The sequence below is a fragment of the Bombus affinis genome, chromosome 13 (genome assembly GCF_024516045.1).
Source record: "Bombus affinis isolate iyBomAffi1 chromosome 13, iyBomAffi1.2, whole genome shotgun sequence".
NCBI lineage: Eukaryota > Metazoa > Arthropoda > Insecta > Hymenoptera > Apidae > Bombus > Bombus affinis.
The window spans coordinates 2,132,891-2,157,038 of NC_066356.1; the positions used below are offsets into that span (position 1 = coordinate 2,132,891).

Sequence of the window (24,148 nt, forward strand, 5' to 3'; positions counted from 1 at the left end):
CGTGTTTCTTTAACGAAATTTGTCATTCATATTTGCTGCCAAAAGGAGTTTTCAATGAAATTGCCATTATGCAAAACCGACTGTTGTGTATAGAAACAGAAGACATAGCTTATAGGGCTCTGAAATTAATCGATTAATAGTAAAAATAAATTAATCCGTTTTTATATTAATAAATTGATAGTACTCTAGAATAATCGGACAAGTTAAACATCAATATTTATTATTCATTAATCGATTAATCGGGCAGCCTTAGTAGGTGAGATCGCGAGAATCACTTCTGTATCATATCTTTTTCACAATAATGGTAGTTCGTACGCTAATTATACAGGTGCGTAGAAACGCGTACGTGTCACAAACACAGGGCACCAACAAATTTTCTACAAACCATTTTTTTTATTCTGATGCACATTAATCGCAACGTGATGTACTTTTTTGTCAACAAATGTATCACCAAATTCTACTTGCACGAACACGGAAAAACCGTAAGAGAACATGAAATGGGTGTTCGCGGCGAGGCGAAAAATGGTGCTGTAATTTTTTGCGACTATAAGAAGCTTGTATATTTTTGCGTCTCTTGTTTGTAAGATAATCATTTACAAATAAAATTACAAAGAAAAAAATATTATTATATTGTTAGTATTTGCCTTTTGTGTACAAATTATTAATATATTTTTTACAAAATAAGACTATCTTATAAAATGTTTTCGATATTTATTCGTATCATATTTACATGTTTTAGTTTTATGCGATTTGTACACTTTGTATATTGTATTTATATGACCAATAAGAAAAAATTAATTTCACTTATCCTATTGTCTAAAGAATCTATAAAGATACATTCTATTAAATTGGCATTTACATTCTCATTTACATTAATTAACTTAGTAATGTATTCTATTGTTTTAAGGCACCATACAAGCAAAAAATTAGGATTTTTGCATGATGAAATAGCATTTCAACATGTCGTTCATACAGTGAATTATTAATTTATACTTTTATGGCTTGTAATTTTTTCCGGAAATGAGTAGCTTTTTGTAGTACATTTTGTAGTACATTTTTTGTAGTACATTAATTATAAGGAAAATGGCAAGAAGCGATACATCGCGTCTTATGATTTGATTGTAGCAAAAAAATAATGTAATTTTATAACACCTACACATCCGTGTAATTAAAATAATCACGCGAAATTTTATATGAACTATAATTAAAGTTTGTATTAATTTTTTATATGTTGTATACAATTTAGTTTTGTGTTAGAAATTAGTTGTATAATTTTTTAGTAGGTACTTAAGCAATTTATTAGGCAAGATTAAAATATTTGAAAATAAAGCTAATATTCTTTTGTTTCCTCAGTAATATTTCAAGTTTCACAGTCTACTATCTTTAATGACATTTTCTGGAGTATCTAATGCTCTTTTCCTGTTAGCTATTGCATTCATTAATTTCCTTTTAGGTCCAAGTGGAAGTTTAAGTGCCACTATATCAGTTTCAGTTAGTAACATTAGGGCTTCTAGATCAATTTGTTCTGATTCTAAAACCGGATGTACCGATGAAAGATTATTGGCAACTAAAAATCTTTGCAATGGCGTCCATTCTTCATCGGTTTCTTCCTCTATAATTATATATGATTTTATATAAATTATTAGTATTTAAGATAAAAATTTAACAGACATATAAATATATTAACAATTTGCAATAGAATTTAGCAATATAAAGAATTTTACCTGAAAGCAAATCATCATCCCACATACTTTGTCGGCGAGCTAAACTACCTGCGCTTCCTATGCTGATTTCTTCGTTGTGTCCATTTGAGTTGGTTCTATGACCATTTATAGATCCGTTTACAGAACCATTCACGCAAGAGTTACCGTTTTGTTCATGTGCATCCACTTGCGAGACTGGTAGATTATCAAAAGTAGTTGTTATCTAAAGTTAGAAAACAGCAGTCTTCTATACACTGCTTTAAATAAAATCATTATATTTGAGACATTTCAATAATATTAATGAGCTATTATTCTATTATCTATCCATTGTAATATTAACAAATTCTTTAGATGAATATATTAATATCTTTTGTTGTTAATTTTGCATTTGAAATGCATTACGAATTCAATGTCTTTAATATTGTTGAAGAAATGAGTAATATAATCAAATTGGGTGGAATGTAACTATTTAAAACAATTATCGTGAGCAGTGACCGTGTAATCATTTAATTTTACAGCTATGTATGTCATTATAACATTAATAAGTGTTGTGAAGTAAAATAATCACAAAAATAGAGCACGCTAAGGTATATTCTGCATTCTGTGAATGGTTGTTATAAGGAACGTTTCGCAATAAAAATTGTATATGTTCGTGAAATCATAATTTGAATTAATTAAAATGTCCCGTAGTCATATAAGATATCATAAAATATCACGCTACAACATTTAAATTAATTAATAGACATTTCTCGTTTAATCTCTTTTACCATGCAAAAATATAATACATAAACTTACCGCTCTTCGAAATGCTACCGATCCAAAACCAGGACGATTGAAGATACTTGCCGGTTCTTGCAGCAAAACATTATCTCCTACGCCATCCATGTTTTCTCTATCATCTTGTTCGGTATCTTCGTCAAAGGATCGATCGCCCAAGAGATCAGGAGTACTTTGTGCTTTGCTTAGTGTACCCCAAACGTCAGAGATTTTTCCTCTCCTTCCTGCTTGTTGAGTTTGCGTTTCGTAAGTTCCTACGTACATTACTTCAGAATCTCTTCTAAGACCAGTCAGACTACGTATCGATTTTTTTCCATTTACTTCAATCTAAAAATTTTTAATCAGGAAGAACAGAGCTTAATTCTCTTTGATAAAATAAATATTATATATATAAATAAAATAGATTCAATGTTGATTTTTAATTATATTATTGAATTATGTTCAAAGAAACATTAATAAACTTATGTGCTGGTATTAAAATTCGTTTCTTAGTTATTTACAATCATGCTTAAAAAAATGTAAGTTTAAATATTTATTTTACCTCTACTACTTTGAAATCATCAACGGCTTTTCTCGCTAAAGCTTTTCTGCACACTGCACTGCCTTGTTTCTTTGCAGTAGTGCCAACGATATCGCTGAATGTTGGTGAAGGCTTCACTCGACCTTTGAAGGTCAACATACTGGGTTTGTGAGGTAGAATGCCGGTTTCGTTAACCGTAGCTAAATCCAATTTCGTTCGATCTTTTGATAATTTTTTCTGTTCCTTTTCAGCTCTGATTTCCGCCATCTTCTGTTTTTTCATATATTCTTTTAATCTGTTTTATACATAATTGATGATGATAAAAATTGAAAGTGGAAGTTGTATCAGTGTTGAGGTATAATATTTTTTTACTATATTCTTTTATATATTCTTATATCTATATACTCCTTTTGCACATATTTAAATAATTGTATAAATACCTTTTTTCAGCATCTTTTTCTGCCTTTTCTCGAAGTAAGCGACTCTTTTTGCGATTATTTAATTCTTGATCAGCTTGAGCGAGATCTAGAAACTGAAGAGTCATCTCTCTACCATTTATAGCAGCCAAGTCTCTAGCTGAATGCCTGTCGATATCCAATGACCAAATATTGCAGCCGAATTTCACGAGGAACTTGACGCAATATTCATGACCCCTTGCCGCTGCCAGGTGAAGGGCCGTATTACCAAAATAATCGGTTTTGTCGGGATCCCCCCTACAAAGAAAATTGTTAAAATACAAATTATTCCACATCTACTACTTGTTACTCGGCGCATATATTCACAAGGATGAAGTTGCGTGTTCATTTCCACATTGCTCTTGCAAATATCGTCATTAATTTTTAATTTTAAAGTTTTGAAGTACAAGGGATTATGTAGAATGGAATGTAGTTAAAATAATATAGTTTGTATAATATGTGGTGTCATTATTTTCCTATTGACAAATTTGAACGACGTAGTAATAGTTTGTATTTTTACAATCGTCGTTAAAAATATATATTTTTACCCTAGGGGATTTGACCTTCGAAAACGAATGGAGGGAATAAATGAGTTCTGTAGCATCACATCCTGTCACGCAATGACACACGAGCGGAACAAAGTTCCGGAAAGATACCAGGTCTTATATCGAATTTCTATCGTTCGTCGACCACACCGAAGCCAGTCGAACGACATATGATCTTATTCATAATAAGGCACGTGCTGTCTTTCAGCTTTTATATCAGCTCTTCACGGATCATCGCTGATCCTATGAAATAATGTACAGTCGTAAGATAGTTTCAAAGATCTCATACGAATTATTACCCAAAATAAATCTTGAGAAATAGAACATTTGTGAAATCGAAACAGATAATAGAAGACACCTGAATAGAAAAATTGTAGTAATATTCTATTAAATGCATTTACCCTTTTATTTTATACATATTATGTTATTAAATGATACTGTATACACTACATTAAACCGTGTTATACACTACATTAAACATACTATCCGTGTATAATAATGTAAGTAGCAGTAAGTGCAATATGTGTAAGAAATGTGACTACTTTATATTATACTAGATTTTATATCTTTTATCGCAGTGATCAAACATTACTCTTTTTATGTATGTATTTAAAAATATTTAAGCTTAATACGTAAATACATGTAATCCATATAATTTGAATATTTTGTGATAATGTATATTTATCATGATTTATTATTTAAAGATAATTATTAAAAACATGATTTCTTATATTTTTTAAGTATTATATAAATTTATATTTCTGCTAATTATAATTGATTAATTATAGTGATATTTGATTTATTTGCTCAATATTTCAAATGTCGCGATAGAAAATGATCGTATTAATATCAATGATCAAATTATTGAATGTTTCTGTTACTTCAAGAATAAGTAAGAATTTCTGCATTTTATTTTGCCTATAAAATGGGTAAGTAAATATTTTAACTAGGGAAGGTTAACGTCCAACAACGATTTTAAATGATTACATGAATGGCAATTCCTTGTTCCCCTGTTCCATTTCATTCCATTCCCCTGCGTTTTGTTCCGTTCGTATTGTTTCCCATTCCGATTCGATTGTTTTCCATCGGTGCTTGCTTGGCCGTAATTTCCGTTCGTGGGGTCGATAGATGCCAGATTATAGCATATATTTCCGGTTTCGCACATCTGTCATCGTTTAATACAAAACTCTCGTGTATATTCATACATGTACGTACTTAAAGGAAAAAGGAAACCACGAATATTTCATATTAGAGGTACGTTTTAAAAGTAATCTACGTTTCAGCGATTAATGCAATTTTTTTCATGTTTTGTGAATGTTATTTATATGGAGTATTGTTAAAGTTTCCGCGTTCATTAACCATAACGGCCTCGTACTTAATTTACATGTGACTTTCAAGGTTAACTAAAGATACATACGTATAAGCTTCTTCAATTTCGTATATTACATGTTGATAAGTCTACTTTTTTAAGTAATAAATTTACAAGATGCTATAAATAGAAATTGTTAAAAAAATCGGTAATACAATATAGTAGGACCAAATTTGTTGCAATGAGATTTTTGAATATTTTAATTGAACTATTTGTTTCAAAATATAGTATTTATATTTAATTTATCTTATCTAATATTTATATCTCATATTTATTAAGAAATTTACATTTTCGAAGCAAAATATTTTGTGCAAAAAATTACATCAAAAGTATCGTCTGTGCATGCGTCAGTAGTTACATTTTACCGCGAACCTTTTCTGTTTTAGTGCGCAGATGCAGAAATAGGAATGTAACCAGAAATAAGAAATGTTTGACGACAAAACTGTTCATCCAAGAATCGAGAAGTATTACATCGTTTCTGTTTAAGGATTCTATTTTCCACGAGCTATTGCAAGTGATATGGTAAATTAATATAAACATGCACATGCAGCGATAAAGTCTTCTTTTGAAATAAACTGGTTATTAATTGTAACTCGTAAAAAGAGTATAGTATAGTATAGTATAGTATAGTATAGTATAGTATAGTATAGTATAGTTTTGTAGAAACCCTGTGATGCGTATGGATGTTTCTCGAATGTATTTATAAGTAAATAGTTTTGCGAGTATACCCTCTGGCGACGAGCAGTCTCAGAGCATCTATATGACCTTCAAAGGCTGTCCATAATGTAGGGGTCATTCCACCGTCATCCCGCGCGTTACAATCCTTTTTTGTTGCTTCTTTTAAGATGTCTAAGGCGCCATCGCGTGCAGCTCTATAGAGAAAACAATTATTTTCAAATAACCACTGATCACATATAACCGCTAAAGAATTATGTTATACTTGATATAGTATGTTTTTTAAAAGATAAATATTTCAATTATATGATTTTATATCCAATGATATTTGATGCAAAAATATTCTGATTTTTTAATGACAGACATTAATAATCAAGATTACAAATTTTATAATAAACGAAGTTACCTCTTTTGACATTAATACAATTAGAATTACAAAGAAGTCGTATTCTACTAAAAAATAATCGAGTCTTTAAATAATTAGTATCTTTTGTTGTAGGAGCACTTTCCGCTATACATGTATTTAGAAGTAATAGATATTTCATTACTATGTAGTTATCTCGTTTCTTGATAATTTCCTAGCTCTACTTATGAATTAAACTGCATATCTTGTGTCATGATAATGTGACATAGCACGTCATCGTTTTCTCCTTCGCTCGAGTTTTCTTCTTTTAATTAGTCTTTCCCTAATTAAGAATTATTATACAAGATTTTACATTCGTATATATATGTATGTATACAATGAAATTTAACGCTTAAAGTTTACATTCACTTTTTAACACTTCGATTATTTGACGTTACTCTATTTTATTTTATATATTTTTAAAGATGTATGAGTCTATTTGTAATATGAAAAAAAGAAATGAGAAAAGAGTCCTAAATGAAAAATACGAGCGAAGATGTCAGAGAAAGTACGTACAAAGTTCTAACGAGCTCCTTGCATGATAATTTTCTCTATGTTACAAATCATTAACCATGAATACATCTTGACATGTATTGATTTTACTTAAATGAAAGTACGTAGAAGTGTTGTAAGAGAAATGATTACTTTTATTAAATTAGATGAGATTCCTAAATGTTATTTGTAAAAATTATAATAATTGCATATAATTATGTATAAAATTTTATAAGAAAATATAATGTGTCCTACAAACTCTATCCACCTGAAATATCTTTGTTATTTCAAACAATACGCGAAAATGTTTCGAAGTTGAACAAATGGTATCAAAAGCACAACAGTACCATTTTGTACGTCTATTATTTGTTTACATTTGAAGTACTACGTACATCTTCGAGCATGACTCATAACGAAAGTAAAAAGACAAACATAATCAAATATCTCAGAAACGGCAAGGTTTAGGATAAATGTACCTTCCTTTTATACCCAGAATCCGCTATGGTATCGAACTCAAGTATGAAAAATTGGATATTGCATTAAAAAAAATAAGATTGATCTCCTTATCTTCCCTGTGCATTTACCTGTAAAGAAACCATTATCTGCTACCATATGTATGTATTTCTTTAAATCCTACAACTTGAATTCGTAATACTTTCGCATATTGTTTGAAATAACAAAGATATTTTAGATGAACAGAGTTCGTGGGACGCAACTGTATATGCGTTACTCATTAGAAAGAGCATTGACGATTTACATTTTATATTCTTTAAATAATAATTTAGTTTATTAAGTATTTCTATTCGAAAAGTAAATTATTGCACCTTTTAATTAAATAGATACTTTTTTCAGTGAAAGGTGATATTCAGAAGCGGAGTATACATTATACAACTGGTGCTTGTAGAAGTGGGCTGGATGATAAATCTTCCTACTGAATCAAATAAAAGCAAAGGTGTTCTCATGCATAAATTCCGCACGTGTGCTATGATGTACATATACCGATGAGATAGTACTTACATGATCATAGCCATTGTACAGTTCTGGGTAAGTAGGTATGCTTCAAATTTTTTAAATTCTTTCATTCAGTTATACTGCACGTATCACTTATATTAAATAATGCAGTATTGTTACCAAAATTTTGTTATTAAATCAATTAATATCCGTGTACTATCTTTGAATGTACTAGTTAATTTATATTAATAAAAGACCCGTTTTTTATAATTGTTACAAAAAACAGAAATATCTACACCTATATATAAAACTAGAAATTAAAAATAAGTGAATTTTGAACTGTGATGTTGCAGTGATTATGAAACAATAAATTTCTTCGATTGATTTCTTATCGAATTGTAGTTGGTGGTCAAGATTTCAAAGTGCAATACTTCGTTCTCATGGTTAACCAGGCATGTCATTTTTTCATTCTAGCCAGAGACAAGAACCTGGCTCCACGACATTTCTCTGCTTCCTGGATCTTAGATAGATATCTTGTTGTAATATATTAAAGCGTACCGCGTACCATTGGTAGAGAAACAAAAATATGAAAACTCAGAAAAGTATGTACAAAGATTGTTGCTCGTATAAAAGGAAATTCACCTGTGAAATCGTTCGGACGTCATTCTGTTCCTCTGTCCCTTTAGGAAGTTTCGTTACCGATGGCAAAACATCCCTGCTAGAGGCAGAACTTTTGGCACTTTTTCTATGAGATGCACTTTAAATAACAACAAATGCAAGTATCATAGATCCTGCATATTTTGAGCAAAGTGAAACAACCACGCGCGCTGAGTATGGCGTCCAGCAGTGTACTGCTCAAACGAACGAAGGTATTATGCTCTTACTGTATTACTTGGACCGTGTTCTGTGGCCCTCACCAAGTCTATCTTACTTTCGACCGTTACATTGATAAGTCCTCTCTCGCTCTTTTACCAGTTCCCGCCGTTGCTTACCTGTCTGGTACCACCATAGGAATACTTTCCGCCACCTAGTGTTCAGTATTCCGTTGCATACATGTGCAATCTATTTCTACTCTACCGACAAACTTTCATACTGCCTTTTAAAAATTAATCTGCTGTAGCATTGTCAACACTGGTGTATTTTCTATAATAGCTATGCAATTTGATCTAATATATTTCAATTATCTAGAAATTTGAAAGTGTTTTTATAGATTAATTGTATATTTGAGACAATAGAAATTTAAATTAACCTGAATTAGTGTTAAGTTCTTATTTGCCGTTTATTTATTATGCGCGCATTTACATTCCTCATGTTTTGTTGGTTTTATATATATGATCACAGTTAGGAAACATTTAATAACTTATAATAAAAACTTTTGTATATACATGATAAAGAAATTCTTTTGCATGTTACAGATAAGGAAGATGTAGTATGATAACTTATATTAACGATTGTTGAATTAGTCGGATTCCTTTCATCAGAAATGAACGGAGAAAAGTTGTACTTATGAAAGTTACCAACATGAAGATAGAATGCTGCGCCGCAATCGGTAAGTAGGTATTTTAAAAAGATAAATGATTTACGCCTAGTATGCTTTTATATCTCTTAAGTAATAATTTATGTACAAATTATGTTTTCGAAGTTGTTTTATTGAGACGTTACAACAATTAGCATGCAAAGATTACATTGAGTCCAGAATCTTACAATATTCATTTGTTTCAATATATTTGCTAAATATACAATTGGCTTGCAACAAAACCGCTTATGTCAAGCAAAGAACATTGTTAGTGCTGCAAAAGATACCCTTGAGTACAGATTTTGTGCACATTCAATTGTCAATCGGAGATTCCTTTGATATGTTTCTTTATTGCTTTACAACATGGACGTAAAATAATGATTCTTTAAGAATTACATTTTTTAAATAAGTTGTTTATATTGCACATTTATTGCCTTCATTTGATTTTAATACAGACATTTAGGAATAATGTTACGTGTAATATAAAAAAAGATTAAGTATTCATCGTGCGTAGTTCTTAATTCTGTAAGAAATAGTCTTTAATTTAAACAAAATGTTTTGAATTAGAAACGAACTAAATATGTTATTATTAAACTTTTAAGAAATTGATCTTTCTACACATTTTCAAATTTTATAGTAATAAATATATAAATTGACATTAATCATGTATTTCATGAGTATCTTTAAGTCGTTAATAATACAATCCGCTTTTCTTGAGTTCAGTTGTATATCTTGAAATCTTGCACCGAATTTGCAACACTAACGATAATACCAAGCAATCCTTCCTATTGTTATTAACCCTTATTTATTTACAATTTCATCACAGCTTGATTATGTTTTTATTATTAATTGTTAACTATGTATTTTGTATATTTACATGTTATCAGTATGAATAATTAACAGAGCAACAGATGCATCATTTTGAAATTTTATCGTGTATATGAAATTATACTTCAAAAGTTAAAATTTCTTATTATATAAATTTAAAAAAACGATATAAATATTTTGTTCCTTCAAAGTTATGCTTCTAATAATTTTATTCATAATTCATATAATAATAATTAATAATTTAATACATAATTCATATACACAAAATATTTAACAAAGATTTCCCTAAGTAAGTACATTGGGTGGGACATATTAGCTCAGAGAAATAATATCCCAAATATTACCGGAGATTTATCATTTTTATATGTATATTTCTTTAACCATTGGTCCATTCAAACTCGAATAATAAACAACTTTTTGTTTTCTGAACAAACTCAATTCGTCTCTTCTCGTTTTATTCCGTTTACCAAGAAAATGTTCCTCAGCAGTTTTATCACCAATTTTTAGTGCAAAATATTGAATAAAAATAAACGAAGAAATTTCTCTGTACGTACAAATGCTGTTTTACTGATTCCATATGTATATTATTCGTACTAAAAATAAATTAAACTACAGAACGCTGTTTTTTATTATATGCTGACTTAATATGTTCAATTGTGTTTTATCAATGTCACCATATCATCGTACGAGAGATATAAAAATAGATTTTTATATTCATTTGGCTAAGCCTCTGCTTTTAAAAAACAACATATATACGGTATATCACTCGACGTCAATGGATTGTCATTTTTGCTACATTTTTTTTCTTTTACACTCGATTCGAGTATACCTACAAAATTCATTTAATTCCTTCGTTCTTATTATATCATCCAAGGAAAAGTATTTTTTCATGGATATTAAGAACGATTTTGATATTTTATGCAGGTATAATGAAATAGGCCTCAACTCGTGAAACGTTTAACAACAGAACAAGAAAGATTTCGGCAGTTAATTCTTTTCGAATTACTGCACTTTCACAAATGTGTTACAAGGGACAGCTCAACGCTGTGTAAATATAACATTGTACGTCATACGTATTTAAACGAGTTTGATACGATATGACAAAACCGTGTCATATATAAATGTCATAAATACATTGATTTTTCCTTTATATTATTTAATATATCGTTTATCGTTTCAATTTAAGAAACACGTTGATTGAAATGCCAACGCATTCTCTTATATATATATATATGTACTATATATATTTTTTTGTAGCAGTCATTTAATAGCTAATATAGATTGAGGAATGATAATACGATTTATCATATCTGTTAAAAATTGGAAAATACATTTTTAGTAAAATTTCGCTACAAATACATATCAACAATTTTTTCGAAATATTTGAAATGGATGTATGTATTTATGTTAAATATTTTTAAAGCGACTTGGAAGGCTTTTTATACATTGCCAAATATGAAATCACGTGAATATTTTTCAACATTTTCGTTTTGCAACTGTCATTGTCTTTTCGCTTTATTTTTCGTATCATAAAAATTGAGAAAATTGTATAACGTAAAAAGAATATAGCGTAAAAGATTTGTATGATTATTCTCGGTAGAAATATGTATCGTAATTTCAACATAACTTTTATGTACCTTCGTTATAGGTAAACGTTAATTTCATACAGATTGATCGATCACATAAGAGGGTATATTATTTGTCATCATCGCGGCAAGCTTTTATGTTTATCATGCTTCTTTCATCAAGAAAATAATGTTCTTTGGAAATGATTGTCTTGCAAAAGAACGCAATTTGTGGAAAGCCATTTAGCTTCACTTATACTATGTTTTGAGATCATTGAGCACACATTACGTTACTGTACATTGTAGTTCGAAATTGAAAGATAGAATATCTAATTATATAATAAATCGCAAAATAAGATATAGTGAAACAACGTAAGATTCGGAGTGAGTTCGTTAATATTAGGCAAAATATTTATCTTTTAAAAAGCAATTATTCTAATTTTAATAGTTAATACACCTATTCCTGATTCAAATTTTGTTTAAATTACAAGTAAAAATAGGATCGTAACAAACTTGCACGTAAAACTATATCTAGACTTGTAAATCTATCTTGCCTAAATGTGGCTGTAATTTTACTAACTCGCGCAATGTTCCATTAAACTTACATATCCAATATTATGAATATTTACCTTTCTAAGGAATACGTTATCAAATAACAAGTGACTGTATCAACCTTTTACAACAAACAATTTCACAATATCCTACTAAACGTGTACCTAACGTGGAAAATGCGAACCTATTCTCACTCAAAACTTGGGGATTCATTCGTGTAAATTTGTTCACAATCAGCCTTTACATTTCTCATTTTTACCTGTTGCGAAGTTTTTCTTCTTTCAATCATTCGAAGTAATCGTACATCTCTTAAATCTTTCAATCCAATTATTTTTTTATAGGTAATTAGACCATTAATTGAGAGTATCGTTTCTTCAAACTTCATCATCCTCTATATACAAAGTAGTTCCTTTGCTTTTTACAAAATCATGCAATATCGCATCATCGCTACGAATATTCTTTTTCTGTTCTTGTTTCTTCGATACTTGATTGTTACATATCAAATTTTCGGTTATTAATGAAACTTCATTGCGTGTTTCAGTCTCGTCCAATTCGTCCCTCAGCATTTCTACCTCTATCTCCGGGACATTTTCTAATTCAGGTTCCTCAAGTAAGGCATCAACTTCAGTCGGTCCATCGGACGATACATTCGCCACGATAGGTTCATCGACATCGATCGCATGACTATCGTCAGAATTGTCTGCTCGACTTTCTTCAGTGTCGAGAGATGCTGCCGTGAAGTACTTGAACTCGGATTCGAATCCGCCACTTTCGATAACAGCTTGCGTGTTCAAAGAGTATCTGCTCGATTGCGCGTCTTTCTGCTGTTTCTCGAAAGATGCTCTCTTATTGTCGTCCGACCTAGAATGGTGCAGTTTCGCTTGTCGTTGTCGTTTTAGATTTTCACCACTGCTTGTCCTTGACCTCATTTCCACCTCGTCAGATAGGTATTTCGTGCAATCAATGGAGAATCTGTCCACTGACAATTTTCTAGGAAAAATTCATTAAATAGTTTAGAATCTCCCTTTTGTTCATTTTTTACTTGATATAAAATTAACACGCTTCGCATCATGGTGGTCTGTGATAATCATCAAAAACGAAAAATACTAAAATATTAGGTAGGAAATATAGAAAGGATATTTTTTTAATAAATGGAAATTGTAAAGTCTTAATTTAAAGGTTTATTTTAATAAACGTTTAATGTGCATTTTGAACCTCTTTTCGTTTTCTAAGTTCCGTAATAACTTTTGGTATTTGTACGTTACGGAACATGTTATTAAATAATTCTTAATGTTACCTATAATCCCCTCTGCGAAAATCAGGACTCTTCCTGAACTCCAGGCTAGCTTTACGTTGGCCCATCATTTTTTCAATTCTACGATCGCTTCCAGTTTTGTCAAATGACATTTTATGGAAGCTCGGCGAAGAGATTTTACGGAAGTCTCTGGGGGATATTTTTGTAAGATCTTTCGACGCGGTCAATTCCTCAAATAATCTTATGTCTATCGAGTTTCTTTTTCTCGGTACAAAATCGTCTGGGTATTTGCTGTAGGCACCTGCAAAGAAAAATAACCGAACATTCATAATAAATGTCATAAACCTATTACAATTCAACGTTACGCGAATGTGATGTTTCATTTGTAATGTCGATTATAAAAATGAATTCTAAGAATTCGTTTGTTTTTTTTTATAGCGTTTATTGACCAGTATTTGAATATTACATCTGTATGTTGTCCCTAATAAACAATGAACTTCGGTTGTGGGGTGGTTTAGGCAAAAGTACCGATTCGTGACGGTACGACATAGCCATACAATGTTTCAGAATTCGTCTGTATTTATAGCACTATGATACTTTTATTTTTTAGAAATTGCTTTTATGTTTGAAAGTATTTATTATTCGAATATATTTCGTAATAATATTGCATTTGCGCATTATTTCTTTGCTTGGTCCTTGATTGGTTGATATTGAAAAGTTCATTACTGTAGGCTGATCTTTTTACTTCACAGTTTCCAACTGACCTGATAACTTAGGCGAGTAACCACGACCCGTCGGTGATTTAATTGCTTCCTCAACTTCTTCGACATAATCAACTTTCGTTTGTCGAAGCAGTTGATGACGTCTCGCAGTATCTGATCTATCTTTAACTTTCAACGTAACTGGACCTTTATTAGGAATGTGCAAATCCATCGCCATTGAAACTTGGCTGCCTGCCATTTTTTGTTGATCCAAACTTTCCCTGCTGACCTATTCAAAAAGTCACGTTAGCTATGTCCAATCTTATAATAAACTCTCATGACAAAAACGGTCTTCGTCAAAATTTTTTAATTTATAGATATTAAAGATATTAAATTAAATTGTACAAGTAAAAGACAAGTATGAACAAGGGTCATTTTTGTTATGAGTTTAATTGTTTATTAACAAAGAATATACGGCTATTGTATTCTTGTTATACCTGATGAGGACTGTAACTTGGATTATCAACAGAAAGAGCATGCCTCTGTAACAATTCTGGATTTAATAACGCGCATCCAGCGTATTTTGGCGTTCTTTTACGAGGTGATTTCTTCTCAATTAACGTTGGTGCACTGGGGCTTTTCTTAATCGAGTGCCCAGTCTGTTTCTCGCCTAGTTCTTTAGAGAATTGCAAGAACTCCGCGGTCAATTGCTTCCTAGAGACTTCGTGTATGCTTGGACTTGGACTTCTGTTTACTTTGAACACACCGAGTTGGTGATCCCATTTGGTTGTTTGACTAGATGTAGACCTACGACTCCGTTGATTTCTCGTGTTTTTTATTGTCGACGTTTGGTTAAAGCGAAAACGGGCCGGCACCACTTTGGCAGCGTTATCACGAGCCTCGAAGGTCATTACACAGGCTGCTACTACGATAAAACCTGTGAGATTTCATCGTGTTATTTGTAGATCGCGCTTTAGTAAAATTGTATACCTAATTCGGCAGTACTTAATGATACTTAACTATCAACGTTCTAAAGAAAGTTAATTGCGATTTTTTATTAACATAGCGCACTTCGAATGACTGAAGAAATTTGTTTAGATTTGATCGAAAATTGAAAGGAACGTTACAGAGTATGTTGATAATTAGTTCTTTTTAAATTATTTTTCTATGAAGAAAAAAATCAATTCGTGAAGCGAATGGGAGAACAAAGCGATAATAGATGAATTAAGTGCTGCGATAAGGCTTTTGAACATTTATCCGTAATGTCGGATGTCGAGAGGAAGCATTTATATGTGTTAATTTAGGAATATGTTTCAACTTGTATCATATTTTGTACTAAATAAAATTGTGAGACAATATTAGTAATGACCTTGCATATATATGTCAATACAGACAATTATTTAATTTAAATAAAAATTTGTTATAATTTAATTTTTATTAATTTCAAAATAGGAAATTTTAATTTTAATCATAACACATATGTGTACAAATATTAAAGAAAAAGTTATTTAATTATTTCAATTTAGAGATAAATTGTCTTATATTATGTTATATTTGCATAAATAATAATTAATTTGTGTCGAAGTTTTTATATATATTTTATATATTTTTAATAAATGTATAAAGAATGATGTAAGGAGTTCTCAAGACGTTTGTAATCGTCAAGCCTCCATAGCTCAGGGGTTAGAGCACTGGTCTTGTAAACCAGGGGTCGAGAGTTCAAATCTCTCTGGGGGCAAATATTTTTTTTCACTTTTTTCCAAAAAACAAATATTATGTACAATGTACAAGCATTGTTTCAGTCATGATCAAACATTATTTAAATATATTAAAGTTTTAACAATATATAATCTATCCCATTTGCTATCATATTCTACAATATTCTAGATTACTTGTCTTTTATAATTCTTTTTTAGAGATATATTTAGCTGTGGTTGATAAATTGTTAAACGATATATTAAAAATTTTATATTCTTTGACATAATTTCATTCGTAGTTTGTAATTTTGTTGAAACTTGTTTATCTTTGCATTTGAAATTAAATACGGAGATTGTGAATAATAAAACTGTTTGAAATAGTTGTTTTGAAACAGGGACGTAGTTTTTGACGTATAGAATTTAAACAGGGGATAATATCATATAAAAGTTTTTATAAGATGTTATCATTACCTCCTACTCCCATTACGATTGGACCAGCATAACTGAGGTTATTTAGATGGAACCCACGTGATTCATTCTTCACTCTTATCGTTAAATTACCTCTGATTTCTTGTGCCACGGACAGTTGATCTGCGAAGTATCCTGTACGATGTACAAATACAGATTTTTAAAATTTTATTTTTAAAAAGAAACGGAGCAATATCAATACATTATCTGGCTTTGTATGTAAAATGTGGCATTTTATTTGAATTATGAATATATTTGGTTATTAAAATAATATAATTTCAACTTATGCTCTTAATAATTCGCAATATCATTAGTTGATGTTAAATAAGTTGGACGTGGTTCTTGATTAGTAATATTCTAGAGTTCTTTTTGCACATACTGAGCAGTAATAAAAAATTCGCGTGTGATATATGTATTATGTATGTATAATTGGGTATTGCTTTACGCAGATGTTATAAAATAATTACACGCATTGAACAAGCAGGAAATTATTAATCAATACCATGCAGCTATCTTAGTGTTTTGTTTTTCATCTATTTTAAGAAACAACGATGGCACTCGTGATTGTTTACTGTTTCATAACCCTTTCGCTACTATAGCGTCAGAGCTCAAAGCGTTTTTGGTATACAGACTAAAACAGTATTTTTTAATACAGGAAAATTATGCATATGAATATTTATAACGTATCATATAAATATAAAAAATATGATACAACAAATATAAGTAAATATAATAAGATAAATATAAATATAATATAACAAATGCAAATAAATATAATGTAATGAATACATATATACATGTATCGTAGCAAAAGCGTTAATAATTACGAAGTTTTAAAACGAATGTGTGATATCATATAAAGATTAATTTATTTTGACCAATAAACAATCTCTAATTATTCAGATAATCTGTAGTAATAATTATATTAATTGAAATTTATTAGTCTTCATAAATCTACTCACCTATGGTCGCCATGCAAGCTCCTAAAAGCATTAGTAGTAGACCAATTCCGAGAGCTTTGCAGGCGTACCACAAACACCGCGTTGTCACTTTGCCTCTCACCACCTATTCGATTTAATTGCTTTCGTTAACAGTTAATAACTTGGACGATGTCTAATAACTTACTGAGTACATTCATCGACGCTTCGTCATTTCACTTTACCTAGTTCTGTGGTCTGCTAAAACGATCACATCGATTCGTTCGTCACATTCTATTATGACGCAGTATGCAATAATACTCGTCTGTTATAACTTTAGCTTGCATGTTAAATATTTCCCGGCACAAGAGAAATTCCAAAAAATAATCTTCTCTGTACGATTTAAAGTACACAATACAATAATTAATAAACACAAATAATTAAAACGTATAAATCGATTCTATATAATAATTTAAATATTAGAGGAAATTATCAGAAAAGTACTAAAAAGAACATAAATTTGGCAGAACTAAATTTTGATACAAAAGACAAATCTTATCGAATGTATGCTTCATCTAATATTCAAGTTTATTTAGCTACGTGTTAATTATCAAAGATATAAAACACGACTAAACTTATTCGGATTACTTTTTCTTTTACAAAATATAATTTCATCGAGCTTTAGGGAACACAGACTGCGACTTTTATTTGCACAAAATTCTTACCTCGTTAATGTATTGCTTCTCATATTGCAAATATAGATACCGTAATCGAATCTGTATGCACAAGAGAGTTTCTGTTTGCATATACTACGGAATAATATCGCGAATCAAATACGTGTTTCAGTTTCAAAATTATATGTGTATGAAGATTATTCAAGTAACAATCTTTCAAAGAGAAAGATATACTGTTCATGTTTATTAATGTATTTCTTGTTGAATATTTCAGTTAATAGTCGAACTGTGCCAACATTTTCTATGGATACAAATAAGAAAAGATTATTTGTTTGAAACAAAACTTTTGGATCATAACTCTATATTCTACTTTTAACGTAATGCCCTATACAAAAAATATAATACTTAAAAGTTTTTAAAAATATTGAATTAGTAATAATGCTATTGTATTTACATATTTATTTTCTTAATACTTATAGTAGTATTATTATATGTATACAATAATAAATATTATAATAATATACAGTAGAACTTCATATATCCAGATCTCATTTATACGCATAAATAATTATTTAGCGTCAATTATATAAACCCATAACTGGGCCTCTATTACCCGAACTACGATCCAGCGTACTTTACAGTTATATGAACATATATTCTCAAGTAATACACGTTTGATATCCAACTGAATGTTGGGTCAGAATTGTTGTTGAATCTCAGTTGTCCGAAGGTTATCAGCTATCGGACCTAATAAGAGGAATTAGTGGAGTAGCTAGTGAAACTTCATTATCGGAACTTGTCTGTTATCCCAATAGTCTTGTCCTGCATGTTTGAATAAACAAAGTTCTACTGCAATTAAATTAATTATAATTGTATAATATATTATAATAATACGATAATAATAAATATTAGTTAAATCGACAATATTCCTAATTGAATTATATGTTAATAATTTAACAATTCTCTCACAAATTATATTTCAATATTTTATTATAAGAAACATTGGTTACTTTAGCAAAAATTCTTTTATTAAGTTTACAAAGGGCATTATGTATTTTCTATTACACTGTTTTATATCTTCGATATTTTCGTAATAAATTTATTTATTTCTACATTTGTTCAATATTTATTCTTAGAAAATATTTATCAGCATATCTCAACTTTGCGCCAATTTATACACAGGTCGTGCCTATATTACTATACACGCTCTATTTATACGATATATATCTATAACACGACATAATCGATCAAACAAAAGTGAATGAATTTTATTTCTATAAAAAAAAGTATTTACGTAATTCAATGATTGAATATATGTTACACAATAAAATTCTATTTTATTCATTATGATCGAAAAGTTATTTTCATTTATTTATAAATAAAAAGATTACGATATCTATAATATTAATACCCGAGAGAAATTTTTGAAAATAAAGGTGCAGGTCCAATGAAGTAATAAATTACAAAAAAAAATTAAGACGTAACGTTGTAAATTTCGTATTTATCAATGATAGAAAGTGAATTTGTTTCGAATAAATTCTTAGCGATATATTAATATTAGAGGTTCTAGTTGGAAGTTTGAAATATACCTGGACATTCCAGTGAGCTCCTGGACCGCAGGCTCTTCTCTGCGTCCCTTGCCAGTGAATGCTTCCTTGGGGCATTTTGCGTTCCTGAAGTTGAATAAATCCAGCGTTATTAACAGAAGTTAGTAGTGCAACAAATTTAATAAAAGATACTGTTCTAAAGAGAAGTTAAAGTGAAAACCTAGTTGCGAAGTTAAAATTAACTGAGTTGAAACAAGATAAAACGGGAACACGAAACATTTATCACAGATTTATGTGGTTTGAGATATTTTCACCGTTGTTGCAATACTCAAACGTTTTCAGAGTTTAATTAATTTGATTTAAACGTATTTTGAAAGTAGGTATATTGGTTTTCAATAAAAGTATTTTGGTTCTGAACTGTCGGTAGAATATAGATTGATAGTTCAATTCGAAGATCATTGTAGACTTTTATACATATAATTTTTATAGAACTGAGAATTTTGCATAGATTCATTGTTTTTTTACTTTACTTCAGTACTTTATGTAAAATCGATAAATCGGTTATTCCTTTTTTAATTTTCAAAGTACCAACTTAAGGTTATAGTTATTAATTACGATATCCAACTTTTACACTTTAAGAGTACAAACATTAAAAGTTTAAAGGTGAATTAATACTTTTAAGCTATTTGGTGTAATAAATTTGGTTGAAAAACTGTGCTATCTTTAAATCAATATTATCTTTAAATTTTTAATAGTTTGATAACGTTATAAAAGTACAGTAATCTATCCATAACAAGATTTTCAAAACTATCTCAAATTCGTTACAGAAAGCAACTAACGTTTTCCTCGTGGATACTATGGTTATATCGAATTTAACACTCGTATGCATCATTTCGTAGCAAACGTTTCCGGTAAACAAGTTACGGCTGTAACTTGTTCGCACGAAAATAGAGTAGTAGCTCACTCAGTGCCTCATTTCATTTAACAGAAGGCGTAACTTCTTGCTCGGCATTCGCTTTAATTCAACTTCGCGATACGTATATAGTACTTGCCTCGGCTTTTACCACCCTCTCATGCTCATTCACTTTTACATAAGGATAGGTAGAGAGACCAGGCGTGCACAATATGTCCGTGTAAAATTATCTATTAGTCTTCGATGTGTATATGTGCCACGCTCGCATACTACACGCACATAACAACTAGAAGCATTGTTTGGGTCTGTTTCCTATCTTTTCTGCATCTTTCACCGTAGAAAGTTCCCACTTCGTATCGATCCAAATCCTTCTTTAAGGTTTCTTTCGCAATCTCTGTTTACAACCCGAAAACTTGTCTATTTTCTCTTTCACGGGTTTACTCCGAATTCGAGACCCATTCGAGCTCGATTGCGGTTTCAATCGCGTCTCGAGAGCCTCCGCCAGTATATTGCTACCTTTTGACTTTTACTGCTCCAAGTAATCGCGAAATATTTCACGAGAAATATCTATATTATAACCGTTAAAAAGATATTAATAATCTAAAGCACTTTGAATCGCTAACGAGGAAACTTGGATATACTAATTGTTTTACAATACTATTAGGTCATCCCATAAGTTCGTGCCGACTTTTTTGTATACATTTCATGTGTCGATTTATAAACATACAGCGATAAGGGACCAATACACTTGAAAAATGGGAAGAAGTTGTACAACGAGAGGGGGATTACATTTTTTCATGAAACTGAAAGGTATGAAAACAATCTTAACATATATAACCGCTCGAAAAACGGAACGAACTTATGGGATGACCTAATATAATCAACGTAATGTTTGAGTACACGTAATTGAGATCTAAATCCGGAAAATTGAAAAATATTATACAGTTTGTTGAACAGAACCTAATGTTTTAAACGCTAATTACTGATTATAAAACTCTGAGAAAGTTGATTATAGATTTTACGTTGATCAAGCGTAGAACTACGTACTGCAAACTCTTAAAGTTATTAATTTGTATTTTTTAACGTTCTATGGATATACTGAAATCTGCTTTTAACATGACGTACAAAAACACAGAAGAAGGTTCCTCTAAAAACACAAGAGTTCAGAAAATACAGTTGATATTGTAACATCTGATTTCTTGTTTTTTACTCGTATTGTATCGTATAACTCGTTCCTGAAAAATTTCTTTACTCCTTCTATGCTACGTTCGAACACAATGTTCACAGAGAGGAGTCTCCATTGTAGGTCAAACGTAAGCTCCATTGTGCATAAAGTGAGAACTTCCAAGCATGAAAAGATTCATTACAATTATGGTGATTAAAGCTCGACACGTTTCGGGCTTTTAAATCCTTTTTGATGATTGTTAGCATTTTTATCAGACGATAAATTTTTCAGATGCAACGTTCAGTCATATTTTTTCATCTTTATTTCAAGAATTTCTCGATACATTTCTTTGTTGTTATTTCTCTTCTTCTATCTGGATCCTACAATTTTATCAAATTTGAAAAAATTCGAGTACTTTATAGTGTTATGATGAACTATATCTTTTTCAAATCATAAAATTTCTTTTTATGATTACCTGACGAAACAACAACTTTATTCGTGTCCGTTCAATAATATTGCGTTTACGCAATTTCTCTATATATTACTTTACTGCTCAACATGAATAAAAAATAAATAAATTTTACTTTGGTACTGGATACCGCAAAATGAAATACAATATAGAATGAAAGTTTAAATAAAGTTTGAATATACGTTCGTCACAACAACTTAGGGCGGATAGTGTAAAACATAGTTAAAATAAATGACGAATTCCATCCGTTGTGGAGTATTAGTTGCTGTAACGATCGAACCGAGCCATTTTCATTTGCATAACCACGACCTTTGACTACGTTTCAGTGTTCTCCTTTGTTCAATTCGACCACGGGTGCAAGTAACGGAATGGTTCTTTTGAATAATTCATGGCAACAGAATTTGATATCCCTGTAACTTTCTCTCCGTGTTCTCGAATATTTCATCGTTAAAAGAAGATGTTCTTTCCATTTATGAGATTATTTGTGATAGTCGAACATTCTCGGGAACACGAGCAAAAGCGTTCGGCTTTTAAGTTCGCCCTCGAGCGGTGTTTTAATATGCAGAAAGCAGGATTGCTTTTGTGATTAAACTTTGTCCTATGGAAGCGTTTCTTTGAAACGGTACGTACACAGAAACCGTTCACGTGGAACGTAAGATAAGAAATTTCAAGAGAGATAATGTAAGCTCTGATTCATGCTACTATTTCTTAGTTTTAAGCGTTTCAAGAAATTTTACGTATAAGATTTTAGCGAACTGCTGGTAGAATTCAAGTGAAGTCAACATTCGGATTGAGAATCTCTTAGATAAAATAATTTCTTTATTTAGAGATTTTTCATTTTTCTGAAAGTAAATTATATCATATCTATATTTGCAAGGATTAAGATCGGCACAAGCGGGATTTATTTGTTTTTATCCACTTTAATTTCGAAATTACGAAAATTTCTGATTTAGAAATGATGTTAAATACAGAAGGAAAAACAAATTCCTTTTTTCTTTACTCACTTTCCTGCCTCTTCGGATTTGTTATCGCAGCATCCTCTTCTATTTTTCCTTTTAACGACCAGTGTGTTTGCGTGTCTCTTGTACCATTTTCTCTCTTCGAAACTCCGTTGAAATTTATCGTACAACGTCTGTATGTCATAAATTTTCAAAGAAATGTGAACGGCACTGTAAGTCGCGTGGTTACGTTCAATCGCGATCACAGATATATAGAATAGAATGTATATAAAACGTATGAACATCAAAGTACAATCAACTATTGTGAATTCACGAGATAATAGTTGGCGGACTCGTACCGACGGGACTGCGCTTTATTTTTATTCCAGCACGTGCTATAGGTATGCGAATTACCCCGGGCGAGAAACCTCGGCTCGGAGACGAGTGTAAAATGTACTTAGACCGTGGTTCTTGAACCGCGTTTGTCATTTCAACGAGCTCTCTTTACGATGTCTCCTTAATTCCGTAATTAACTAGGCTGTGTGGAACCACCGAGCAAATTCCACTCGTTGATCTATCCGTGATATCGTCGCGTATCCTTTGTCTTGTTCCTTTCAACAGTTTCTTCTTTCCAACATCTTCTTTCGCAATTTTGGGAGTATCGATTCGAGTTCGCGTTACAAGATAATTTTGTAACTGGGACAACCGGATGAACTTTTGAAAAATACCCTCGAATGTTTTCCTCAGTCGTTCGTGTGGACCCGCTTTGAAACGTCTCTTCTGTTTGATATTTTTAATGGATGCATATCGTTCTCGTCTGTATACCGGTAAATGATTCTAATTACGTTGCAGCGCGCTGTTTTCACAGATCGAACATGTATTTTCTGCGAAAGAGCAACTCAGATGTCATATCGTGTTTGGTCGAAGGAAAAGTTTCATTGAGAGCCAAGCTAATTCATCAATAACTCATGCGAGTGTTATCTCGATCATTTCTACGATTCCTTTCTTACGAATATAATTTTTCTTTTTTCGAATTTGATTCAACAGAGTTGT

At 30.8% G+C, this 24,148-nt stretch overlaps 2 protein-coding genes, 2 long non-coding RNA genes and 1 other non-coding gene across 11 annotated transcripts in view; 3 read left to right on the top strand and 2 right to left on the bottom strand.

Annotated features, from left to right (window-relative positions):
- Positions 1 to 691: 691 nt before the first annotated feature.
- Positions 692 to 8,675, bottom strand: LOC126923439 (pre-mRNA splicing regulator USH1G). Of its 2 annotated transcripts, XM_050736894.1 has the most exons (7): positions 8,533 to 8,675; positions 6,098 to 6,241; positions 3,441 to 3,713; positions 3,022 to 3,295; positions 2,499 to 2,807; positions 1,725 to 1,926; positions 692 to 1,612 (listed from the first exon to the last, which is right to left on the bottom strand). In XM_050736894.1, exons 1-7 carry the CDS (start codon positions 8,553 to 8,555, stop codon positions 1,368 to 1,370), a joined length of 1,470 nt encoding a protein of 489 aa, XP_050592851.1. In that variant the 5' UTR covers positions 8,556 to 8,675; the 3' UTR covers positions 692 to 1,367. The 2 variants fall into 2 exon arrangements, with proteins under 2 accessions (XP_050592851.1, XP_050592852.1); XM_050736895.1 differs by lacking the exons at positions 6,098 to 6,241; positions 8,533 to 8,675 and adding an exon at positions 4,988 to 5,105.
- On the top strand, positions 3,210 to 3,544 carry LOC126923456 (uncharacterized). Its single transcript, XR_007713169.1, has 2 exons — positions 3,210 to 3,355; positions 3,451 to 3,544. It is a non-coding gene; the product is annotated as an uncharacterized LOC126923456 (long non-coding RNA).
- The window catches only part of LOC126923452 (uncharacterized), a 130,081-nt gene continuing 111,041 nt past the window's right edge, over positions 5,109 to 24,148 (top strand). For 4 of the 6 annotated variants that reach the window (XR_007713158.1, XR_007713162.1, XR_007713163.1 and 1 more), the window contains exons 1-5: positions 5,431 to 5,891; positions 7,792 to 7,983; positions 8,365 to 8,492; positions 8,577 to 8,759; positions 9,306 to 9,439. This is a non-coding gene — a long non-coding RNA (uncharacterized LOC126923452). Of the gene's footprint in view, positions 5,255 to 5,430; positions 5,892 to 7,791; positions 7,984 to 8,364; positions 8,493 to 8,576; positions 8,760 to 9,305; positions 9,440 to 24,148 lie in introns of those variants that run through there. The other 2 variants (XR_007713159.1, XR_007713160.1) reach the window with 2 other exon arrangements.
- LOC126923437 (uncharacterized) lies at positions 9,519 to 23,373 on the bottom strand. The gene is made up of 8 exons (XM_050736890.1): positions 23,162 to 23,373; positions 19,653 to 19,736; positions 17,435 to 17,537; positions 16,476 to 16,607; positions 14,805 to 15,244; positions 14,371 to 14,596; positions 13,649 to 13,907; positions 9,519 to 13,341 (listed from the first exon to the last, which is right to left on the bottom strand). Exons 2-8 carry the CDS (start codon positions 19,725 to 19,727, stop codon positions 12,726 to 12,728), a joined length of 1,851 nt encoding a protein of 616 aa, XP_050592847.1. The 5' UTR covers positions 19,728 to 19,736; positions 23,162 to 23,373; the 3' UTR covers positions 9,519 to 12,725.
- Trnat-ugu (transfer RNA threonine (anticodon UGU)) lies at positions 15,973 to 16,045 on the top strand. Its single transcript has one exon. It is a non-coding gene; the product is annotated as a tRNA-Thr (tRNA).